Below are 23,241 nucleotides of genomic sequence, written 5' to 3'. Positions count from 1 at the left end.
AAATAGTCGAACGTTCTCAGTATTCATCAAGTTTGTCTCGATCAGCTGCTTAATGCGACCTGGAAAACAGACTTGGAATGCTGTATGTTATGAGATACAACTATCACTGTCATCAAAACAAGAATCAGGTAACATATTATTCATTTTAATATCTAAATACGAGCAACTGAAGTACTCACCATGCCCACTTTTGCTTCAAATGACTAACCGACAATTCTTGAAGACTGAATAAGCTCAAAGATATTAAATTACTTCAAAATACTTAATGGCTATTCTCTAGAATTACCAGTCCCAGAAATTACACCAATTTGGATACATCATCATTAGTACCACAGTACATAATTTATTCAAAGGTTAACTTCTACATCTACAAAAACAAAAATTTCTAAAGATATGTTTTTTGATATTGTTAAACTGACCAGGTGTTCCTACGGCAATTTGACATTTCTTCAAATTTTGTTTATCTTCACTAAGTGGAAGACCACCAATGAAGGTGTGACATCGCAGTGCTGACATGGCACTGCCAATATTTTTTATCACATCCCAGATCTGTATAGCAATTTCTCTTGTTGGAGCGAGGACTAATACCTGTCAACATAACAAAATTATAATCATTATTATCAAAACCAAATCAGGTTTTATACATAATTTGACAATGATAAAAGGGCTGACCAATTAAATACATATACTTGTGTTACAGATTTTTATCTGAAAAATATCTGAACATGCTGAAGACAGGAGAGACAAATCTCTTCTTTGAAAAAACAACAAAAATCAACAACACTGAAATGAAAATGACAAACATGCTTTAAGAATGACTATCACTGTGACCATGACTTTATATATGTTATACATAAGTCACTTACAACCTTTTCTGATTGTGACCTGCCCCAAAGATGAAAAAACCCACTTTCATTGAGCTACCGCATGTTCAGTAAATATTTCTTGCCATGATGCCATGTGTTAAACCCTTAAACATGTTAAAACAATTGACATGCTGATAAATGTCTCAAAACATCCCAGAGCTGTATAGGAAATATATATTACACGATGTACCCAAGATGACCACACAATGCACGGTTTGAAAAACAAAGTGTGGCAATGACCAATGAGTCACTCACTTGAATAGCAGAGCTTTGCACTTGTATTGCTTCGAGAGCTATGACAGAAAAGACACATGTTTTTCCAGTTCCTGACTTTGCTTGAACTATCAAATCTGTAAAAAGAGCAAAGACATTTTTAGCCCTCAACAACATCCAAAATTTCACATATTTACACATCAATGTCTAAGAAAGTTCAGCTTCAATAATCACTTTACCATGACCAGTTAGCTCTAATATATTGAACTCTCAATTCTGAGCTACACCAGATATGCCAAAATGTTTTTGGATTCTGCGATTAATTTACCCGGAGACAAGGACAAAGACAATTTCAATCAATGTATCTTTTTTCATGTTGGGAGTAGTGCACTTAACTTGATTAATGCGTTAATTAGCCAACGCTCCACCACTGGACCACGAGCACTATAACATGTAATCAGATCTCGTTAAACGGGTCTTTAGCAACCCATTAACAAGCAGTAATTCAGTAAACAATGAATTGCGCATGTGTGTGATGTCACGGTCCACTCTCCCATTCATCTTTTCTTGAAACCACACCCACCATTGTTTATGTCAACATGACATGAATCGGATTAACGCTTGAAAAGGTAAAAATGTATGGCTGACCCTTGCCCAAAGCAAGCTAACCCTAAGGACCGAAAAGGGGTGTTGGATCGTAAGGACGCGTAAGTTTCCCTAAGACCGAAAACGGGTGTTGGATCGTAAAGACGTGTAAGTTTCCCTTACACCGAAAATGGGTGTTGGATCATAAAGATGTGCAGATCTAAGTTTCCCTAAGACCGAAAACGGGCGTTGGATCGTGAAGCGGTGGCACTAAGTAGCGCGGTAATTGAGTGGATGATAGAGCTCAGGCTATGCCCGGTAAACTGCATTGTTGTCTTAATGTTGTTATAAACATTCTCAAACGTGCATGATTATTTGATGATGTCTAATTGCAACGAAACCATCTTAATTTACATTTACTCCACAGGTGAACTAACAAACATGCAAAGTGCATTCATGTCAAGTTAATGCTCATCAGCAGGTACACTCCATCGCAAGGTTCCATATAAGCACACGGTTACTAAAATCCCCAACAGATTTATTCACCTAGTCCACACCGGCCTAGCGGGATAGCTTTTAGTTGTATTGGTGACGGCCGTTCAAACCCAGAGTTCAGGAGGCCTTGAATCACAGGCTTTGATAGCAGGAGCGAAGAAAAATCCACCTCCTCGGAAATCAATACATCTCCCGTTCGGGTTTTCTCGTTTATCTTATGGGCAATGTTCATTGTGGATGGTTACAATCAGCTGACAAAAAGAAGAACTTTGAAAAATCGATGCTGAAACTTTTCACATGTGCGATGAAATAACGTAATCCGCCATTTTGGCGGTCATGCCTTTGCAAAATGTAACAGACGATTCCATTGGACAATATATTCCAAACAGCCAATCTGCGGTAATTTTATGTATGAAAATATGGTATCATGTGACTGCCATTTCACCTTTCGTATCGGTGTGATGATTGGACAAATGGGGAAGTTCAACCACCAATGAAAATATTCTTTACTGGCACCTAGACATTTCTGTCACGTGATTAAGAGGGAGTGTGCTTCCTCAATCGGACACTTCCACTTCCTACTGGGCCGGTATCAATCTTGTGCAAAAATGTCACATCAAACGGGAATATCAGGTAAGTCCTCGTAGCATAAGGTCTCGAATCGTAAATAAATGATTAAACGTAGTTTTCTTATTCAACCTTCCTGATAATGAAACTAACACCGTAATGTTTATTTCACCTGACAACCTCTAATGTCAGAGATCATCTACAGATCAACATGTAAATAGACAGCCTACGTGTGTATATTTAGGTGCTATTTTAAAGATTATTCTTGGCTTCAGTTGATAATCTGAATCGTTTGAATGGACTGAAACATTTTGTAATGTGCTTGATGATGTTTTAGTCCCAAGGACATTGGTCTTCCATTTATTTTAAATATTCAGACATTTTCAAAAGTTGGTTTCGAAATAGAATTAACTTTCAACTGATTACAGAATTTTCTTTTTTATATCTACTTTATTTTACAGCTTCCAAAGATTTGGCAGACTTCTTTGCCATTTGTAAGGATGGAAGTATTCGTTTGGTAAAGATCTCTATTGAAAATGGTAAGTGAGCTTGTAACAGTTTACAGATTAGGCCCTTAATGTATAAAAATGAAAGATGTAGTAAAATTATCATCTAGCAGTCTAATTGTACTGTAAAATGTTGCAGTTTTAGCCAAAGTACATTCATATTGTCTATCAACATTGTGTTAAAACTTAGGGTGCAAAACTCACATGTAACCATAACTCAAAATATTCTTATAAAATTAAGCTGTGCTGAGTTGTGTCCCTTTGCTGAGCCAGGATCTAATGGTCATAGGTTTGAATCCCAAATCACCCTGATTATCTTTCTTGATATGTCAGTGCCATACCTGTGCTTGTGGTCATCAACAAGTTCAAAATATCCATGACCTTGGTCACTATAGGCTTTCATCTATTAGTAAACTTGCATGCCATGATCATGATGATGTAACAGATATATATTGTTTTAACCAGTGTTCTTGAGGAGGACTATGCTCCATACTCTAGTATCCATTTCCGGTTTCTGGTCAGATAGTAATTATCCGGTAGTGCCATGTGTGAAATTGAAATGCTTGTGTCAGAAGGGTAATTTCGGGTAGTTGCTAGATAATAACATTACATAATAAAATTTGAACAGCAGAGGAAGTGAGTTTGAGTTCTATATTCAAACTTTCAAATCTACCAACTGGCCAGAGCTCCATACCAAACAGTGACTAGGGGAGATTTTTGTATTCCTTTAGCAGGTACAAATCTAAACAAAGTAAACTGAATTCTAATGTACCACATCACCTCTTTTGAATATTGTCCTTATGGCTTAGAGTAGGAAGAGACTGGCTACCACAGCTGTGAACATCTTCCCGAGGCAAGAGAGTTAACTGACATTAAAAGTCCAGTTTCCACCCTTGCCGAACTAGGCTGGAATTACTGGGCTCCATCGTAGCGTCACCAGTGGCTATTACCAGTTATGTCCCTCCTAAGCCTCTCCTATGGACCAATCAGATTCCACCTCTCGTATCACTTGCATTTGCTTCACTGAAAATGGTGGCGCCCAGTCAGGACGATCTGATTGATAATCAAGCTCTATATTGTGATAAAACGGGTCTTACATCGCGAAATACATCAAATCACGTGAGCACCTCAATTAAAAACATGATAAGATTTGGAAAATATCTGCTGACAACGAGTTGGCGGTGCACATGCTTTGCAAATCCTGCAATCGACCGAAATCTGCACGACAGTTTACGAACCGGATTTCGATTTCGGTGTGCGATTTTGATTGGACTATGCATAGACTTGTTAGTCCAGCCAAAATGTAACTCTATAATACCAGCCTAGTTCGGCAAGGGTGGAAACTGGACTTTAATAGTCAGTTAACTCTCTTGCCACGGGAAGATGAGCTGTGAATGGGATAAAATATGAATGGCATGGATGTGCCAAAAGTCAGAATCTGGAGCAAAATCAAATTTTAAGTTAAAATTAATTATTTGGAAAAGAGTGGTTAAATGTTTTTGTGAATATTTAGGGTGAGGGCAATTTTAGCGACAGGTGGGTCTTGAGAAATATGAAACATAATATAGTTTGCTGTACCCCTGACCCTATTGTTCTGTTAATAGGGAAAGGAAACAGATACACATTGCGTACAGTCATCGTACAAGGACATTAATCGTTGACAGTAAATAGAATGTGAAAAATTAATCAATATCATAAGACCAATAGATTCCATCAACTTGACTTTCACAGACAGACGGGTGTGTAAATCAGTAATTACTAATGTAATGTAATGTGTTTGTTGGATGAATGCACTTGTGTGTTCGTTTCCGAGAGTGTGCGGGTGGGAAGTGTGTGTGTGTGTGGGGGGGGGAGGGGGGGGATTGTGACAGTATGCATGTTCATAAGCATGATAAGTGTGTCTGTATATGTGTCTACGTGATTGTGTATGATTGCGTGCGTGTGTGCATGTCTCTGTAAGTAATTTGGCATGTGTGCGTCTGCATGTGTCTGTATATGTGCCTGTCTGTATGTGTGTTCAGTGAATTTTCTAACTTAACATTAACATTGTGTAGGTATATGTCTTAATTTATCTTATCCTGATCATGACGTTATACATATGATTTTATATTTAGTGTCTCGTAGGCCATACCTGGTCAGATGTTATATTTTATTTTTTTGTGTACGTGTTTCAGTATGATGTTTATAACATGTGAAACTATGATAAACATTATTCTCTCTACATTCTCTCTCATATTCTTTTTTCTTTCAGAACAACTTGTACTTTCTCACAATGAAAAACCTGTGAACACTTGGGAGGATGATATCCTTTGTAGAAACATTTACAGGCTCCTACGCCTAAATAACATAGTAACCAAAACAATCTGAAAATTGGCATGTGGGTTATTTAGACATAAACATACTTTGTAGAGCTACTGAAAACACTGTATGTTTATCACCATACTACCATGACTAAATAAAACGCCAACTCTTTGGTGTTAGCAAATATTTTGCGTGAAACGGCATGTAAAATCAGAATTTACATGCATTGAAAGCATGTAGCTCAGTAATTTCGTAAGCTCACATGAGGTGGGTACCCGTAAAGAATACTTAGCAAGCCGTGAAAAGGCATGATAAGTGAAATAATCTTAAATGTTAAACCCCATATCACCACGATCGCCTCACCTCGCCATTGAGCAATATTACAGTCACTGACTCACTCTTGAATGTCCACTTCCTTGACCGGAGTACATTATGACCAGCTGATATTGCCGCTGTTGGAGGAAAAGCAGCCATGCTATATCTTCTTCCGCACAGACGAAAAAGGAGGCACAGGATCGGCATTTCAGTGGATTTTCATCAGTTGGTCCCCTGATTTTTCACCAGTGAGATGCATTTGATTACTTTAACATTAAGCTTAATTACAGTTAAAATGGATACAATTATCATAAAAATGCCTGCATGTTATCAGAAATCTGCGGGCAGCTGTCACTTGATAGCAGCCCACATTTCCCTGCTCCCCATTCTATTGTTATGTGACGTCATTTGCGTCACGTTTCTTGTCTGTGACGTCATCCTATATTGTTCTGTGACGTTTCTATTTGTAAATCAGTGACATCTGTTGTTCGGGTTTGAGTACAGCCACTAAATTTATGCTGCTGTTTGATTTGTTCATTTTGGGATTTGCTACAAATTATATCCATTTTAGCTATAATAATGTTAACATTATTTTTAGGGCATTATCGTTTGTAGAAGTCCTCGGATTGTTCAGATGCCTCCTTCTTTAGTCAGTTAATGACAGACCTCAGGCTTCTGCAAATGATAATGCTCTGAAAAATAACATTCCCCTTATACCACACTTAACTTATTGTGAAAACTGAGATGTTTGGAGTTTTGTGAGCAGCCAAGCCTTTACTGCTTGACTACAAGAATACAAGGTGGAACCTACTCTAAATGTAAATGGACTTAAGTAATGGGATGAAATGGGCACAGGTAAACCCCATTGTTTAAAGTGGGACTGTAGCCATCAACCTTCATTTAGAGTGTATTGTTTCCCTATCCTTGTCTATATTGTATTGTACTCATCAGTAGGGCTTGAACTGTTTACCTGAAGACAGATGCATCTCAGTACTTTCTGTCACAGTACAAGATTCAAAACAACACATATATGCATTATGTATAATTTGGCAGTTCTGTTTGATGATATATGTACTAGTTACAAGAGTTCTTAGCCAAAAGTTTGTATTGTTGGCTTAGATTTACTACATCGGCTTGGACCTTCAGCGGGTTGTGTTGTCGAACAAGCTTATTGAATTTGCATGTTCTTGTGACCATAGCACCCGTGAAGATCCGGGGTAGAATAGGTCTTCAGCAACTCCTACTTGCTGTAAAAGGCGACTATGCCTGTCGTAAGAGGCAACTAACGGGATCGGTTGGGCAGGCTCGCTGTCTTCGTTGATGCATGTCATCGATCCCAATTGCGTGGATTGATGCTCATGATATCAATCAATGGATTGTGTGGTCCAGACTCGGTTATTTACAGACCGCCATCATATAGCTGGAATATTGCTGAGTGCGGCGTTCAACAACAACCAAACAAACAAACTTGTGACCATAGAATTAAATGTATCATTGCATGACCGTCATCTTACTATCAAGATATGCACCATACCATGACCTTACTGTCAAGGTATGTTTCATATCATGGCCTTACTGTCAAGGTATGTTTCATATCCCAACCTTAATGTCAAGGTATGTTTCATATCCCGACCTCACTCTCAAGGTATGTTTCATATCCCGACCTTACTCTCAAGGTATGTTTCATATCCATACTAAGATCATCACCAAACTGTCAAGGTATGCATGATATCATGACAAATTGTACTGTTATCCCCGTATGATACTGATGTTCTGTTTCAGGTCCGACAGAAGATGTTGTACGCTGGAACCAGGGCCACTTTGAGGAAGGAGTTTGGCGGCAATTACATCAAGGATGAAGTTTTTGGAACTGCAAAGGTAAAATAGTGGCATTTCTGTCCTTAAGTTATTATCGTACATCTTATAATGCATCTTACCATTATAATCAGTATTCTTAACATAGACAAATAGGACAATATCTTTCAACATGTTGAATAATCTGCTTTATGGTTTGAGATTCAAAATGGCATCAGGTAAGTTATTATCGTACATCTTATAATGCATCTTACCATTATAATCAGTATTCTTAACATAGACAAATAGGACAATATCTTTCAACATGTTGAATAATCTGCTTTATGGTTTGAGATTCAAAATGGCATCAGGTAAACCTGTGAAATGTGTTCAACTGAAGGGTTTGTTTACAGGAGGACGTGACACTGGCGGGCTACAGGAAACACCGGCAGTCCCAGCAGGCACCAGCGCCGCTCACGTACGCCGAGGAGGAGCTGGACATGATCAAGAAGAATGAGGTGAGACAAAACCTGCCATCAGACTGTGACATAATCTCCACCACTCTCTCATCAGCGGTGTTCAACATTTCTAGCTCATATCAATCTTGAGAGCCAATTGCATGCAAGCAGCTGTTGATGGTAGTGCAAATTTAGAACAAGAATGGACTTCACACAAGCTTGAGCAACTGAGATAGGCCCCCATACGAGCTGGTAGAATGTCCTGCTTTAATATATTTTCATTTGATTAAGAATTTTAGATTAGCTTACGCTCATTTTTTTACATTTGATCTTGTTTGAACATAACATGTTATGCTTGATTTCTGCCTTACATCTTTGACATATTGATAAGCCATTGATAAACAGTTTCAATATGTAATCATCATTAATTGGAGGAATGGGCTTAATTTTGTTCATTTGCAGACTTATGCATATCAGGTCCATGTTAAATACTAAACAAAAGAATCCATGCTTGCCGTATAAGGCGACAATTCTTGTCGCAAGAGGCGCCTAACGGGATCGGGTGGTCAGGCTTGCTGACTTGGTTGATGCATGTCATCGTATCCCAATTGCAAGAATCGATGCTCATGAAGTCAATCACTGGATTGTCTGGTCCAGACTATTATTTACAGACTGCTGTCATATAGCTGGAATATTGCTGAGTGCTGCGTTAAACAAACAAACAAACAATTTAAACAAAACAAGTAATTTGATGTCCAAGGTGTGTCTATGTGACCATGGTGACTGTGGACTGTTGACAAGATGGCAAGAATGCATCAACATTGTCCTGTAGAGCACCCTGTACAGTTACATTACCGGTAACGTCAGTAAGAAAAACAAAGAGATCTAGAGTAATGACCTGATAGAAAACTAGGTGTCTTCATCCGAACATATGCTATTCAACTTTTGCTGGGATGATCAGACATCAGTCTATTTATATATACATCATTGTACATGTGACATGTTGTAAGAACTTGTTTTGTGTATCATGGAAAGATTGAAATATCTTAAATGAAAGTGAAGTTGTATATTTAGTTTTGTACAGCTGTTCGAGAACTAAGATCATGAAGACAGACCAAAATTTTCATCTTAGAAGAATGCGTCACTTATGATCTGATGTCAAGATATTAAACGTTTATGTGCTTTCCTCATATACAGTGTACTCTTTAAATAACTCTTCTTTTGAATACAACAACTTATGGGTATAAATAATTTTATTTATTTGCATGTTTTACTTTACTCAATAATCATTTAAATGTTACTTCTTATGTTCAGTTTTATGTCAGTTTTTATGTGAGTTATAAAATCTTTATTTTCCCCAGTTTTCCAGTTAAGACATTCCCCAGCATGTACTCCCTATGTCCCCCTGTATTATGTATGTCTATACTGTTGCCAGGATCAGGCTAGGCGCGAGATGGCCGAGGTAATCCTGTATCTAGATGTGGACTGATTTGTGTATGGATGCCCAGTTAGTAACTAACAGCACTCGGGTCACAAAGTTATGATGTTTAGCTACTCTGAAATAAACTAGGTCTGATATTGTCATGATCATGTTTCACATAAATATCAATGTACGAAGCCCGTTGCTGGCGTCCTCTGCTACAATATTGTTGGAATACTGCTAAAAGCGGCATAAAATCGTACCCACTCACTCACATTAATATCAATTGCAGTTTCTTTTGCCAAGTTTGAACAGAACTGTACTCTTTGTCATACGCTTTATTCATCTATTTAATTAATTTTACTTTAAATATATTTTATTGTCCAATAAGACAATGGATGCAACACTTATTACTGCCTTCTCCCTATTCAATTAAATATCATCAGTACGGTTCATATTCGGTTCAATTCAATTTGTGTTCTAATTGAATGTGATAGTAAAATGGCAGTGAAAGAAATGAGGCTGCTTGTAGATTGTGTGTGTGTGTGTGAAAATATGTGCATGATGATATGTGCTTTTAGGTTGGTTGGTTGGTTGTTTAACGCCGCACTCAGCAATATTACAGCTATATGACGGCGGTCTGTAAATAATCGAGTCTGGACAAGACAATCCAGTGATTGATATGAGCATCGACCCACGCAATTTGGATCGATGACATGCATCAACCAAGTCAGCAAGTCTGACCACCCGATCCAGTTAGTCGCCTCTTACAACAAGCATAGTCGCCTTTTACGGCAAGCATGGGTTCCTGAAGACCTATTCTACCCCGGATCTTCATGGGTCTGTGCTTTTAGGATCTCTTCATGAATATGTTACGTTCAATCCTTTAATCATATCTTAATCAGTTTAAGATTTTTAATTAAAGTGCAAGATATTATGTGGGTTATAAGTAGAGACATCTCTACCAGTGTTTGAGAAATACTGAATGCTAAAATCATTTTCTAAATATGATTTCTGAAAAGAACTATCAGTCAGAATGGTATGGTGAGAGAGAAAAAAGAAGAAAAACATGATTTTCATAACTGAATTTGGTTAACATGAGGAAGATAAAAGGACTTTCTGATCTTAGTAGTATTTATTATGTCTTTCAAAAATTTTGGTCGTCAGTGTTGGTTATCTTGATATCTGCCAAGTCTACATATGAAGGCCCAGGTGCCACTATTTACTGTACAGAGTTGCCTCCCTTAGCTGTATGGAGATCTGCTGATCATGGGTTTGATTGCCAGATCTGGCCCGAATGTGAACCTTGGTCGTTCAGCCAGCACATTAACCATGCTGGTGGGTTTCTCCAAAGTGGTAAACATATAGGTGTCACTGGGGTGTTCCCACACATACACCTGACATGCTGGTGGTGATGTAATAGGGAAATAGGATTCCATCGCTATATGACTGAAATAATGCTGATGCAATGTTAAATTTTAACTCACCCACTCTAGGATTCCAAACTAAGCACCATTGGCAGGAAAATTTGGAAACAAAAATTTTTTTTATTGAATTTTCTTCTTTGTTTTTATTAAATTCTGAAGTCTTGGGATTTTTTTTTTAACCAAACTGGGAATTTTTGCTGTCATTTACTGTTGACTTGGGTCTGAATATCAGCATCTGTGTAGAGAGTAGATCTAGATAACCCCTGTATACCCAGAATTCAATTTTGGACCCATGTTTAAACTCACTCACTCAGACAAAGTTAAAGCGTATGCCCTTCGCACACTTCCATCACTAGGCTCTCCACAGGCCCCTGAGATGAGAAGGCCATTGTTGCTGGTGTTGTCAGTAGTTGTTGGTGTTGTAAGCGTGGATGTTGTGACGAGCATGTGAGCCCAGCTGGCAGCATGTTTGTGATACATGTCACGGTTGTTGTGTTGTTCCCGGTGCTGCTGTAGTTTCTGCTGATGTGGTGCCAAGTAGTTCATCCAGACTTTCATTAGAGTTTTCATTTCAATGTCTGCTGTTTTTTGGTTTGCCCCATTTATCATGGTTTTCCTAATCTTAAATTAATCAGTTTTATGACCTGTAAAATAATTTATTTTTTGTTTTATCGTGTTGCTGTAAAATGATCAGATTATAAGATAATCTTGCAAGTATTGAAGTAGTTGTGTTACAATTACACACAAGCACAATTTTTTATATATTTTCAGTGGTAATGAAAAAACTCTGAAATTATGTGTATCTTTGTTGTTTTTTATTATGGTTTTGTTAGCATGGTTACTGTTTAAGTATGATTTATACATGTAGTTTTGTGTTTTTATTTTTACTTTATTATGTCAAAATATGGAAGGGGAGTTGGTAGCCCATTGCTCTAAGGTGTGGCATTTGCTGCGCAGAGTTGCATCCCTTAGCTTCACCAGGCAATGCTGGTCATGGTTTCTAACCCAAATTGGCCTTTTTGGTTTGTCAGTACCAAACCCGGGGGCATGGGTGGCCCAGTCGTCTAAGGCGCCGCAATTCGCTGTGCAGAGTTGCGTCCCTTGGGGACGCCAGAAACCTATGATTGTGGGTTTGAATCCCGGTTCTCCCCGATTATGTTTCTAGATTTGTCAGCACCATACCCGTGCTCGTGGGTTTCACCGAAGTGGTAAAGGTCTGAGACCTGCATCACTTCAGGCTTTCCTCCCACATGAAACTGACAGGCCGCGATATAACTGGAATACTGTTAAAAGCGGCGTAACACCCAACTCACTCACAGTACCAAACCTGGACTGGTAGGTTTCACCAAGTGGTACACTTCCACTGTCTGAACCCTGTCGACATCCCTCACATGAAGCTGGCACGCCATCATATATCTGAATAATGTTCAGAGTTGGTAGACACGATGCCTGCATTTCCACTTTTAGCTACACAAGTTGAGAGGAGCCTGACCATCATGCTCTGTTGCAGGTACATGCGGAGATCGGCGTAGACACGAAGCACCAGACGGTCCAGGGGGTGATGTTCCCCCTCACACAAGGGGCCCGGGACAAGCTCGAGGGCTACAAGGAGGGCATGTACTCGTATGTTCAACTTGTAAGTTCATATTGTCTCCATCGCTTTAAAATTATTTCAGAGAAATTTGGTGATGTAAGAAGAAAGTACTGCAGTTTTGCACTTTGTCGGTTTTTAACATGTAGGTTATTGCCATGTCTCATGTTTTCCTTATCTGAGCATATTTCTGATGCCAGAACAATTCTCTTATGTCTGAATTGTCTTATGTATAAACATGTCTCTGATTACTGAACATGTCTGAAGTTGTTGCCTATGTCTGAACATGTCTCTGATAACTGAAAATGTCTGAACTTGTGGCTTATGTCTGAACGTGTCTCTGATAACTGAAAATGTCTGAACTTGTGGCTTATGTCTGAACGTGTCTCTGATAACTGAGCATGTCTGAACTTGTGGCTTATGTCTGAACATGTCTCTGATAACTGAACATGTCTGAACTTGTAGCTTATGTCTGAATGCATTTCTTGTGTCTGAATATGTCTGAACACATCTCTGATGTCTGAACATGTCTCTGTTGTCTGAACACATCTATGATGTCTGAACATGTCTGTGATATCTGAACACATCTCTGATGTCTGAACATGTCTGTGATATCTGAAGATACCTATGATGTTTTGTCTTGTCTCTGATGTATTTTCTACTCTGTGTTGACAGAGTTTAGATCTCAAGGCAGAAGTGGTGGATGTTGAGTGTGTAGAAGAAGACCTGAACCTGTCCAGGCTCACATCCAAAGTCCCCACTGACCACGCCCGCTACCATCTTGTCAACTTCAAACACTCGCACGAAGGAGACTATATGGAAAACACAGGTTTGTAAACCCCATCATGTAACTGTTTTGTGTTAATCACAGTGATAATACCACTTTGTAAAAGATGTAATATTATTGCCAGTGAACTGTCACTGTCTGATTTCACATCTCGCAAAAGGGAAACTATCTACCCGGACAAGCAATATGTGCATTATATCGGTATGGCCACATGTAAAAAAACAATAGATTGCATCAAACACATTGAACAAAGATCCTTTTGCTAGATGTGAGAAGAAAACCCTGAACATGAAACACTCATACATGCAGACATCACAGGATGTCCTGCAGCCTGACCACCCAATCCACTAAGTCACCTCATACAACAGGCATAGGATGCTAGGGACCAGTTTTAACCCGGAATCTTTGAGTTTTTGCTTAGTTGGGATACTATATAAAACATTGAGAAATCAGGGAATTGGGGATTCCGAGTCAGAAGTTCATGCTTCTGCGTGGAGAGAGGGAGGTTGGCGGTTTGATCTCCAACAGTGTCATTTCTAAACAAATTAGGAGATTGTGCTTGTTGTTCCCTGCTGGCACTCATCATTATGGGGATAGTGCAAGGACCGGTCAGTTCACAGTCAGTATACTGTGTCTGAGTGGGATACCCATGTTCAACTGCGCCATGATAAAAACGGCATTAGTTCGTACTAGTACAACCGTGCATGCTCGTCACTGTGTATCTTGCATGAAACACTCACTCACTCACCCCCACCCCCACCCCCACCCGCCAACTCACTCACACCCTTACTCACTCACTCACCAACTCACTCACTCACACCCTCACTCACTCACCAACTCACTCATACACCCACCCTCATTCGCTCAAACATGCTTGTTCACTCATTCACTCACCCACAATCACTCACTCACTCACTCGGGGCGGCCGGGTAGCCTAGTGGATAAAGTGTTCGCTCATCACGCCGAAGACCCGGGTTCGATTCCTGACATGGGCACAATGTGTGAAGCCCATTTCTGGTGTCCCCCGCCGTGATATTGCTGGAATATTGCTAAAAGCGGTGTAAAACCATACTCACTCACTCACTCACCCCACTCACTCATACATCCACCATCACTCGCTTGCACACTCACTCATACGCCCTCACTCACTCATTCACCATCACTCACTCACTCACTCACTCTCTCACACCTGTATTCCAGTGTTCATCTACTCAATGCCGGGGTACAAGTGTTCCATCAAGGAGAGGATGCTCTACTCCAGCTGCAAGTCCCCCCTAACAGACACTCTGGAGAAGTCCATCGGCATCGCCATTGTGAAAAAGGTAGGCTTCACCCCTCTCCTACCCATGCAGCCAGCCGAGTACCTCTGCCACAGGCCAGCGCCATGTGACAATTTGTCTCCTCTTACACAGTCCATTCAAGATATTGCATATCGTTTCATCTGTTTCAGTTCGGATGAGTCTACCCATCTAGATAACATATGTTACAGAATGGTTAACTTTTCATCCTAAAACGTGAAAAACTATTTCCATTCCTGTAGTAACAATTTGTTTACATTGGATTTACGGCACCACATGATGTTATCAAAGCCCGACAGAGCTAGAAATATGGTCACTGTCATGCACCTCACTGTCTAAGTTGTAGTATGCAAAACAATATGTAAAGAACACCGAAAGGATTGCATTCTGATTTCAGAATAAGTGGGTCTGTTTACAAACAAGAGAAAGTCCTGTCACGTGATAAGCCTGTGGCAGTGGTGTAATGTCTAAGTCAGAGTGTGGTTTCACTATAGATGAAAATCATGAATTATTTTTTTCACTGCCACCATCAGTACTTGCAAATCATGTGTGTTGATAGCGTAACAGTACAAGAGATGTTTATCATGTTACCACGTGTGGACTAGTGTTTGAAGTCACAGACTGATTTACTGTTCCGTAGTGCAGGATCCGAATGTGACTACTCAGACTACTCTTAGGAGCCGCGATTCGCTGTGCAGAGTTGCATCCCTTGGGCACGCCAGCAACCTATGCTTGTGGGTTTGAATCCCGGTTCTCCCTGATTATGTTTCTAGGTTTGTCAGCACCATACCCGTGCTCGTGGGTTTCACCGATGTGGTAAACATCTGAGACCTGCATCACTTTGGGCTTTCCTTCCACATTAAGCTGACACGCAGCGATATAACTGGAATACTGTTAAAAGCGGCGTTAAACCCAACTCACTCACTCATTCATAATAAGGCCACACTGTTTTGTCACTTGCTCCGAGGATCCACTTGGTTAAAATGGAATATTTGTTTGTTAGAATTTGCTCTCTTTTTTAATTCGCTTTGCTGATATCTTATTGCACACTAACAAATTATAAACAAGGACCCACTGAAGTTGACATAGATTAAACGTTTGAGTCAAAATAAAGTTTACTCTTTCTCCAAAAATTGATAAGATGCATACATGCTCAACAGTATTCCTGCATGATTCGTCAGGTTTGCATTGCTTAAAGCAAAAGCTGTGTTGCAGGCTCTCCTCACACATTAAGCCATTCTTATCCTCTCTCCTCTCCCCCCTCCCCCCCCCCGTGTATAGTGCAGGGGGATATAGTCGTCACCTTGTTTGTCTGTCAATCCATCCGTCCATCTGTCCGTGCATGGTATTGTTTTGGTAGCTCAATAACTACTCTGGTATACGGGCAGACAGGTTAGATAGAAAATTCTCTCATCAATTTGGACTTATTAACAGTTAACAGTCAGATGATTTGTTCTTACGAATTTGTGGGGGCCGGGGGATTTGTCATTCTCTTATGACTCTTGTTATTTTTTTATACCAGCTGACCTGTAGTAGAGCAGAAAAAAAATAAAAGAAAATTAGATTGTTTTTTTTCCCACCTACCGACAGGTATTTACCTGGGAAAAATCTATAAAGCAAGTAAAACAGAAATATGGCCTAATTCTTATACTTCGTATACACATCTCAAAAACACAAGCTAGCAAGGTATGTTACATTGACAATGATTATTTTGTTACTTAAGATGTTGTCCATTGTATTTTGATTAACGTTTAGATAAGCTATGAGGAGTAAGGATTTTGGGGGGTAGAAATTGAACTAGTTTACTAATCGCAGTTGGTTCTACAAATCAGTGTTCTTAGGGCAAGTAACATTCGTTACTTTTTAGTTATCATTTTTTTCAGGTTATTTGCTACAAATGTTACATGTATTAACTTGAATGATCTGTGATAATTTGTCATTCACAGATCGAGATTGATGACCCAAAAGAATTAACTGCAGAATTCTTGCAAGAGGAGATCCACCCTAAGAAGAATGCAGTGCGCCAAGCGTTTGCCAAGCCAAAGGGCCCTGGGGGGCGTGGTCCGCGGAGAATGACAAAACCCAAACCAGCAGGAGAAGATTGATACGGCAGATGGTTAGACTAACACCTCATGTCACCAGCATCATCATTTCGTCATTGCTTTGCACCATGCTCAGGACAGATCTTTAGTATTTATGTTTACTTTAGGGCTATTATGTGAATAGGAAAAAGTGACGGTTACCATGGTTATTTCTGTAAACATCTTCAAGGAGGATATGTTATCATCAACGAGGGATGTTTCAACAAAGATGTTTGACAATATATGGCCAATTTTCTTTCTGTTTTTTAAAGATTTTTGTGAGGCAAGAGGGTAAATTTAAAACTCTTTCCAAAGAAAAAAATGAAAATAAAATGATATCAGAAAAACAAACAACGAGATTAATCCTAAATTAGACAAGCTTTTTCTCTTCTTTTTTCCATTTTTCAAATTTATGGCTTGGATTGTCCAGAAAACAAAAAAATTGTTATTTCAGAGTATAAATTGATTAATTGAATAAGTTGACACGTTTAGAAAGTGAAAAGAATGTATTTGTACGGAAAATGTTGCTTTCAGTTTCAGTATTCATGTTTGAAGCCAACACTTTACATTAGGAACGGTTAAGTTTTGTTATTGTTTTCATGACGAGCGTTGTGTTCATGTTGAAATGTTTTTATGATAAAAGAATCTATATTTTTGTTATCAGAGTTTATTTCTGATGAGTTGGTTTGTGAATGACAGATGGTAACACGATCAGGAAGACAAAAAGTGAAAAGTAGGTTTGTAGAATAATTCAATATATATATATATGGTTTTAGTTATAATTTAAAAATCTTATTGTATAGATGATTTATTGAATTCGAAGTATTCTGTTGCCATTAGAGCATTATTGATCTTCACTGAGAATTTATCTTGAATGAAAGTTTTTCAACTTTGAATGTATTTGTATAAAAATGGTCCCGTTCACGTTTTGTTGAAACAGGAAGAGTCATCTCCCTTGGTTGGGAGCACTTCAAGGAATGTACAACTGCTGAATTTTCTTTCATTATGTTCTCTGTATTTATTTTGAGTTCATAATTATCGGCAAAACAGTACAGGGAAACTTTATCCTGAATGTACATGGTTCACTCAGTCACTGTCATGTAATATATATCTGGAACCGTTTACATAACTCATTCACATTTCAAAAATGCAAAGGTGTTTTATGTATAAGACTACAATTACAGAATTGTACCACTTTTTATTCCACATTAAGAACTATAAAAAAATGTAAGTTACGTCATTTCTTAAAAAATTCAGTTCAGATCACAGTGACTTTAACCATGACAGAATATACCCAATTATATTTTGTCGAACCTGGTTGTCCGTTCCTGCTGGTTATGAAAAATGACAAGTAGTGATGAATGTTATCAGGCACACCAGTTTGTTATGAACCCTGATTAATAGAAGCACATTACACCAGAGTCCCCCTGTATACTGTCACATAACAAACATTTATTTTTTTAAGGATGTCTGCTGGTTTGATTTTGTATTGAATACACAGCTAAAATTGTCATGTCACATTTTTAAAAACAACAATATCAATCGGTGCAGCCGAAAATCATAGAACAAGGTCAAATAGTTAATGATATGGTGGTTTAAAACAATATTAATTCCAATTTTAAACGGATCAGTTTTTGCTGGCAGCCGACAAAAGTGGTGGGAGAAGTGATGCCATGTTCTTTTAACCAAGACCTCTCTATATTGTAACCTTGATGTCTGATAGCTCTGTATCTCATTGATGGAATTGTCTGCATCACTTCGAGCTTTCCTCCCTCATTAAGCTGACACGTCGTGATATAACTGTAATACAGTTAAAAGCAACGTTAAACTCACTCATTCACTCACTGATAGAATGTCACTGCACACAAAATTAATGGAAATATGTCAATGCACACATTTTCTTCTATTTGCTCAAGCATTATTAATTGTTTTCTTGTAGGTGAACCATTCGTTATGTGGTTAAAATATTAAAAATGTTAAATACCTTTTTTTTTCAATTCTATTATTATTCAAATGTGTTCACACAGTGAGTGATTTTTATAGTAATTTGTGACATTGATGTGTCTGAAGCAAGGTAATGATCACTATCCATGCTAACTGCCTTCTTTTTTCAACTTAACAAAATACCTACCTACGAAAATACTTTGAAAAAATACCAGCGGACATCTTTAAGTGCCCAAAGTTGTATTTGTTTTTGTTAGCCCTGCCAACATTCCTGGTATGCTGTTTCTACTGAGAAAAAGTCTTTTGTTTCTGTCTGGGTCATTAATGCCCCTTTTGTCATTTTGTACACAGCAAGGGCAGGTAACTCTGCATGTTACATAACAAGGGCAGGTAACTCTGCATGTTACATAACAAGGGCAGGTAACTCTACTGATCATTTGTACACAACCAGGGCACATAACTCAAAACATGTTTTCATGGCATGTCAAAATCTGTCTTAGATTTCGCTTACCTCAGCCAGAAACAAAAGACTTCAATCTTGGCCATATAGAAGTTCTCAGGATCTCTTGTGTTGAATTCAGATTGTTATTGATTGCTTGCTCAGACTCGGTATTCCATTTCTTTTATGTTCAGTTCTGTTTTAACCAATCACACATCATAAGGAGTTCAAACCATTTCATCAGTTTGAAAATATCAGTGAACATTCTGTTTGATAGTTACGTCCAGACATTGTGGAGTGATCACAATAACAAACATACTTCTGATCACCAGGAGTTGCAATACAAATACTATTCATACAAAAGAAAATTGATTTTGGTGGTGCTTAACTCATAGCATACTGATGGTAAAAAAGAACACAGAGAAATGTTGACTATTATAGAAGAACTGCTTCACATCAGTAAATTAAGTCACTGCATTAAATGTTAGAATATTATGTGAAAACTGTTGCGGCTTTCTTCAAGGACAATTGTCAATCACATGTTTATCTTATTAGCCATTCCCATTTATATTTCCATCAATATGTCTGGAGTTCACTGCATGTTCCTGTACATATGTAACACAAAAATGTGGTTGGCTTGGCTTTGCTGTGTTTGTAGGGTTTCAACACCCTTTTCTAGTAATTTCTAATTTTGACATTCTTTATCTGATTGATTTATATTTTATACTTGTCACTGGAAAAGGAACTGTATACTGAGAGTATAAATCAATGTTTATATCAGTAGTCCTGGAATGGTATTGTTATGGGTGATGTTGTTCTGAATGCGTACAATTCAAGGCAAATAATACAAAAATAAACTAAACTTTTCTGACTCTATGATCAAGAGAGCTTTCAAGTTGAGATAGGTCACAATATATGAACAAAGACAGTGTTACAGATCTCATTACACAAACCTGCTGTTTTATCAAGGTTGTTTATGAGTATATTTTATGTTATGAATGAAGCATCAGAGAGGAATATTTAATATATGAAACACATAGGTACCTACAGGTGTTTTGTAAGGGCATTGACATGATTATGTTGCAATATATACTTCTATCTAAATAGTTCAAATTTCAGTTTCTGCTTTAATGAAAAAAAACATGACTAACAGTAAGAGACACTGCAGTCATGGAGAAGATGTCTTTGACAGAATATCATGGTGGTCAGACTCAGTCACTTGGCCGATTCCTGTCATCGTCCCCCAAGACAATGCTGCTGATTCAGTCAGTCACTGGTTCGTCTGGTCTGACTTCATCATTACAGACTGCTGTGATATACTGTAGCTGGAATATTGCTGTCTTCTGCGTTTAAACAAAACATCCTTGCCCTTTGTGTAAGGTAAAATGGTAGTTGGTCTTCGTGTAGCCATAGAAATTGGGAATATTAGTTTGAAGGTGATGACAAATTTTGCCATAAACTTTAACATATTTAATTAAAATGATTGTCATTTCCATTTTCATCATGTACCACTGGAGAATTACATCCTTATCTGTCCGGTCTCAGTACAGAGTAAGGGCGGGTAACTCTTATTACTTCACCAGCATGGCAACATTATTTCTTTGCCTTGTGGCCCTACATTTAGATTCTATATATAATACAGAAGAAACTGTCGCTGTCAGTCATTGCATCCATATTTGCGAAGACGAACAAATACTTTTCAAGCTTTATCCCCCCAGAAGTCAAATTCAAGAAAACATTGTGGTGATTATAGGGTTATGTGTGCAGTGTTAAAAATTAACAATTAAAGACTTAGTCCAAATTTTGACAATAGAATTTGGAACTCCTCAAAGTTGTCAAGAACCCAGTGTGTACCAATAACTTTTACGGAATCTATGACCAAAATGTTATCTATTAATTCAGGAGAATAAATAAAATAGTTATGAGTAAAAGTTCAATGGTTGAAACGGTGTTGAGAGTGTTATGGCTGATTATATTTTGATGGTTTTATGCAACTAGATCGGTAGATGTACACGTCATGTTTATTTCTGGAAATCATCAACCACGTTGTCAGACAACCGTCCACCCTGCTGATAACAGCACCAACCGCAGCTGTACTTTGACTGTCAAATATATTTTGCAAATCGTATTTTGATGGAACATGTTATTTTCTAATAGTGCTGTCTTATCTGTTTCCGACTTGTTTGATCATGTGCTTAGCTTAGCTTTGACTTCCGGATGGGTATTTTTCTTTCATTCCTTGACTTTCATACTATACTGAACAAAAAAAGTTAAGGATAATGAATATTTGGGGGGATATTTTTTTTTAATTATGACTGAAGACACAATTTCATAAAAAATACAACAACTACAAAAACAAATAAAAAATACCCTCTAAATATTCATGATCCCAAAGTTTTGTTAAGTATATTTCAGGTGAGTTCTGGTTGTTGGGTTCAACCTGTTTATACATCTTTGCTTATTGCTAACTATTAACAATGTATATATGGATATGAAGTGCATTGTTTGTATGTATGTACATAGTTTTACCTTGTACACTCCTGGGCAGTTTATGATATGAACAACTATCTCAAAGGTGTGGAAACCTTGCAAAATGTCTCCTAGAAAGTGGATAGAAATATGATGTCTGATTAGCTGATACCTACTGACATTAATATGGAAGTTATCATAGAGCAAGTGTGAAGTTTTCAGAATATTCCTGATTGAAAAGTGAATTGTGAATTTATTCATAAAAAATGAATTGAAATAATTATGTTCAAACATACAAAGTAATTAGTAAGAAATTTATTTTATAAACAGTTTTAATGAATATAGTAATTATTGCTTTTGTGAATTTCTGCAGATTTGAGATGGCTACTACCAGTAATTATTGATTATGACTATGATTATGATAATTCAGTGGTCAGTTCATCCGCCTCACCATGCTTCATCTGTGTTTTCCATACTGTGGTGCAATCTATACTTTCTATGTAGGAGTGTTCCGGTGGAGCTCTGCTGAAGGCTCTGCTTGCCTCCGTTGTTAACCGTGATACCTGTCAACAAGGAGTGTCGAGATTGTTAGCAAATATTCTGTATAATACCTTTCATGTAAATATTGATACTAATGAATAAAACAATGATTTGTTCTCCCATTGAGTTGTTGCCGTTATCATGAAGTGTTCATGGTTGGAGCTCAGAGGTTGACAGGTGCTCTGGAGGAACAGAGGTCTTTGCAGGTAGATGTAAAGGTGATGTGGGATGAGGTGAAATGGGGTTTAGCGTCACCTTGAAGAGTATTGCACTTACATAGGGAAGTTCATGCACGTGTGTGTTACTGAGTTTGGTTGGTTGGTTTGTTGTTTAACGCCGCATTCAGCAATATTCCTGCTATATGACGGCGGTCTGTAAATAATCGAGTCTGGACCAGACAATCCAGTGATTAATATCATGAACATCGATCCACGCAATTGGTATCAATGACATGCATCAACCAAGTCAGCGAGTCTGACCACCCGATCCTGTTATTCGCCTTTTACGACAAGCATAGTCACCTTTTACGGCAAGCATGGGTTGCTGAAGACCTATTCTACCCCGGAATCTTCACATGCAAGCCCAGTGAGATATAATGCCACAGTTTAACATGGATACCCGACTCAGACAAAGTATACCGACCAGGCCTTCTATCCCCTTAATGCTGAGCAGGGTACAGTTAAACGTTTTGTCAAACCTCCCACCCACCTACCGGGTCACTCGTAGCAGAAGTTGATATCTATGGATTGATTGTAAACATCTACAGTTGATCAAATGGTTTGGGGATGTTTACTTTTCATGGGAAATATTTTAAACTATTTGTAGTTGACCCGTTCACAGTGAGAGGGTAATGTAGTATTAGCACGTAGTAACAGGTATTACTGTTTGTGTTTTGTCAGAGATACCGCTTGATCTACATCTTGGCCGCAGGTGTCCTCAGGTCCTGGGTTCGAATCTCAGATTTGCCTCGATAATGATTTTTGCTTTGCCAGCACAGGGGTCATGTTTAATGTCCAAGATTTGCGGCCATCTGGGCTTTTTACAACATTCATGGGACAGAAACCATCACTAAGTCCCACTCACCCAGTCCCCAGTGAAGATCCTGGTTAGAATTTCAACAGACAGACGAGGGGAGGTGGAATAGT

At 38.3% G+C, this 23,241-nt stretch overlaps 2 protein-coding genes across 2 annotated transcripts in view; one reads left to right on the top strand and one right to left on the bottom strand.

Annotated features, from left to right (window-relative positions):
* The window catches only part of LOC139445059 (uncharacterized), a 12,940-nt gene extending 10,467 nt beyond the window's left edge, over positions 1-2,473 (bottom strand). The window contains exons 1-4 of the mRNA XM_071226135.1: positions 2,211-2,473; positions 1,122-1,216; positions 420-588; positions 1-59 (exon numbers count right to left, since the gene is read on the bottom strand). The exon at positions 1-59 is cut by the window's left edge and continues 53 nt beyond it. Coding sequence (XP_071082236.1) covers positions 1-59; positions 420-588; positions 1,122-1,216; positions 2,211-2,391 — 504 coding nt within the window. The 5' untranslated portion in view covers positions 2,392-2,473. The remainder of the gene's footprint in view (positions 60-419; positions 589-1,121; positions 1,217-2,210) is intronic.
* Positions 2,474-2,698: 225 nt separating this feature from the next.
* LOC139444733 (twinfilin-1-like) lies at positions 2,699-22,211 on the top strand. Its single transcript, XM_071225667.1, has 10 exons — positions 2,699-2,792; positions 3,188-3,265; positions 5,484-5,536; positions 5,965-6,096; positions 7,631-7,726; positions 8,056-8,160; positions 12,458-12,583; positions 13,214-13,367; positions 14,526-14,647; positions 16,570-22,211. The coding sequence occupies exons 1-10, from the start codon at positions 2,768-2,770 to the stop codon at positions 16,726-16,728; spliced, it is 1,050 nt and encodes a 349-aa protein (XP_071081768.1). The 5' UTR covers positions 2,699-2,767; the 3' UTR covers positions 16,729-22,211.
* The last annotated feature ends 1,030 nt before the right edge of the window (positions 22,212-23,241 follow it).

Source organism: Haliotis cracherodii, unplaced genomic scaffold (genome assembly GCF_022045235.1).
Source record: "Haliotis cracherodii isolate W230 unplaced genomic scaffold, xgHalCrac1.p SCAF_6, whole genome shotgun sequence".
In the NCBI taxonomy this organism is placed as follows: Eukaryota; Metazoa; Mollusca; class Gastropoda; order Lepetellida; family Haliotidae; genus Haliotis; species Haliotis cracherodii.
Note: the sequence above shows the minus strand (reverse complement) of the source record. Positions and strands in the feature narration are given on the sequence as shown.

Bases quoted from the DNA above. Each gene is read 5' to 3' on its own strand.
- LOC139444733 (XM_071225667.1), top strand. From the start codon at position 2,768: ATGTCACATCAAACGGGAATATCAG. The intron at 6,097-7,630 runs GTGAGATGCATT...GTTCTGTTTCAG, and splicing joins GGTCCCCTGATTTTTCACCA to GTCCGACAGAAGATGTTGTA. The intron at 7,727-8,055 runs GTAAAATAGTGG...GTTTGTTTACAG, and splicing joins AAGTTTTTGGAACTGCAAAG to GAGGACGTGACACTGGCGGG.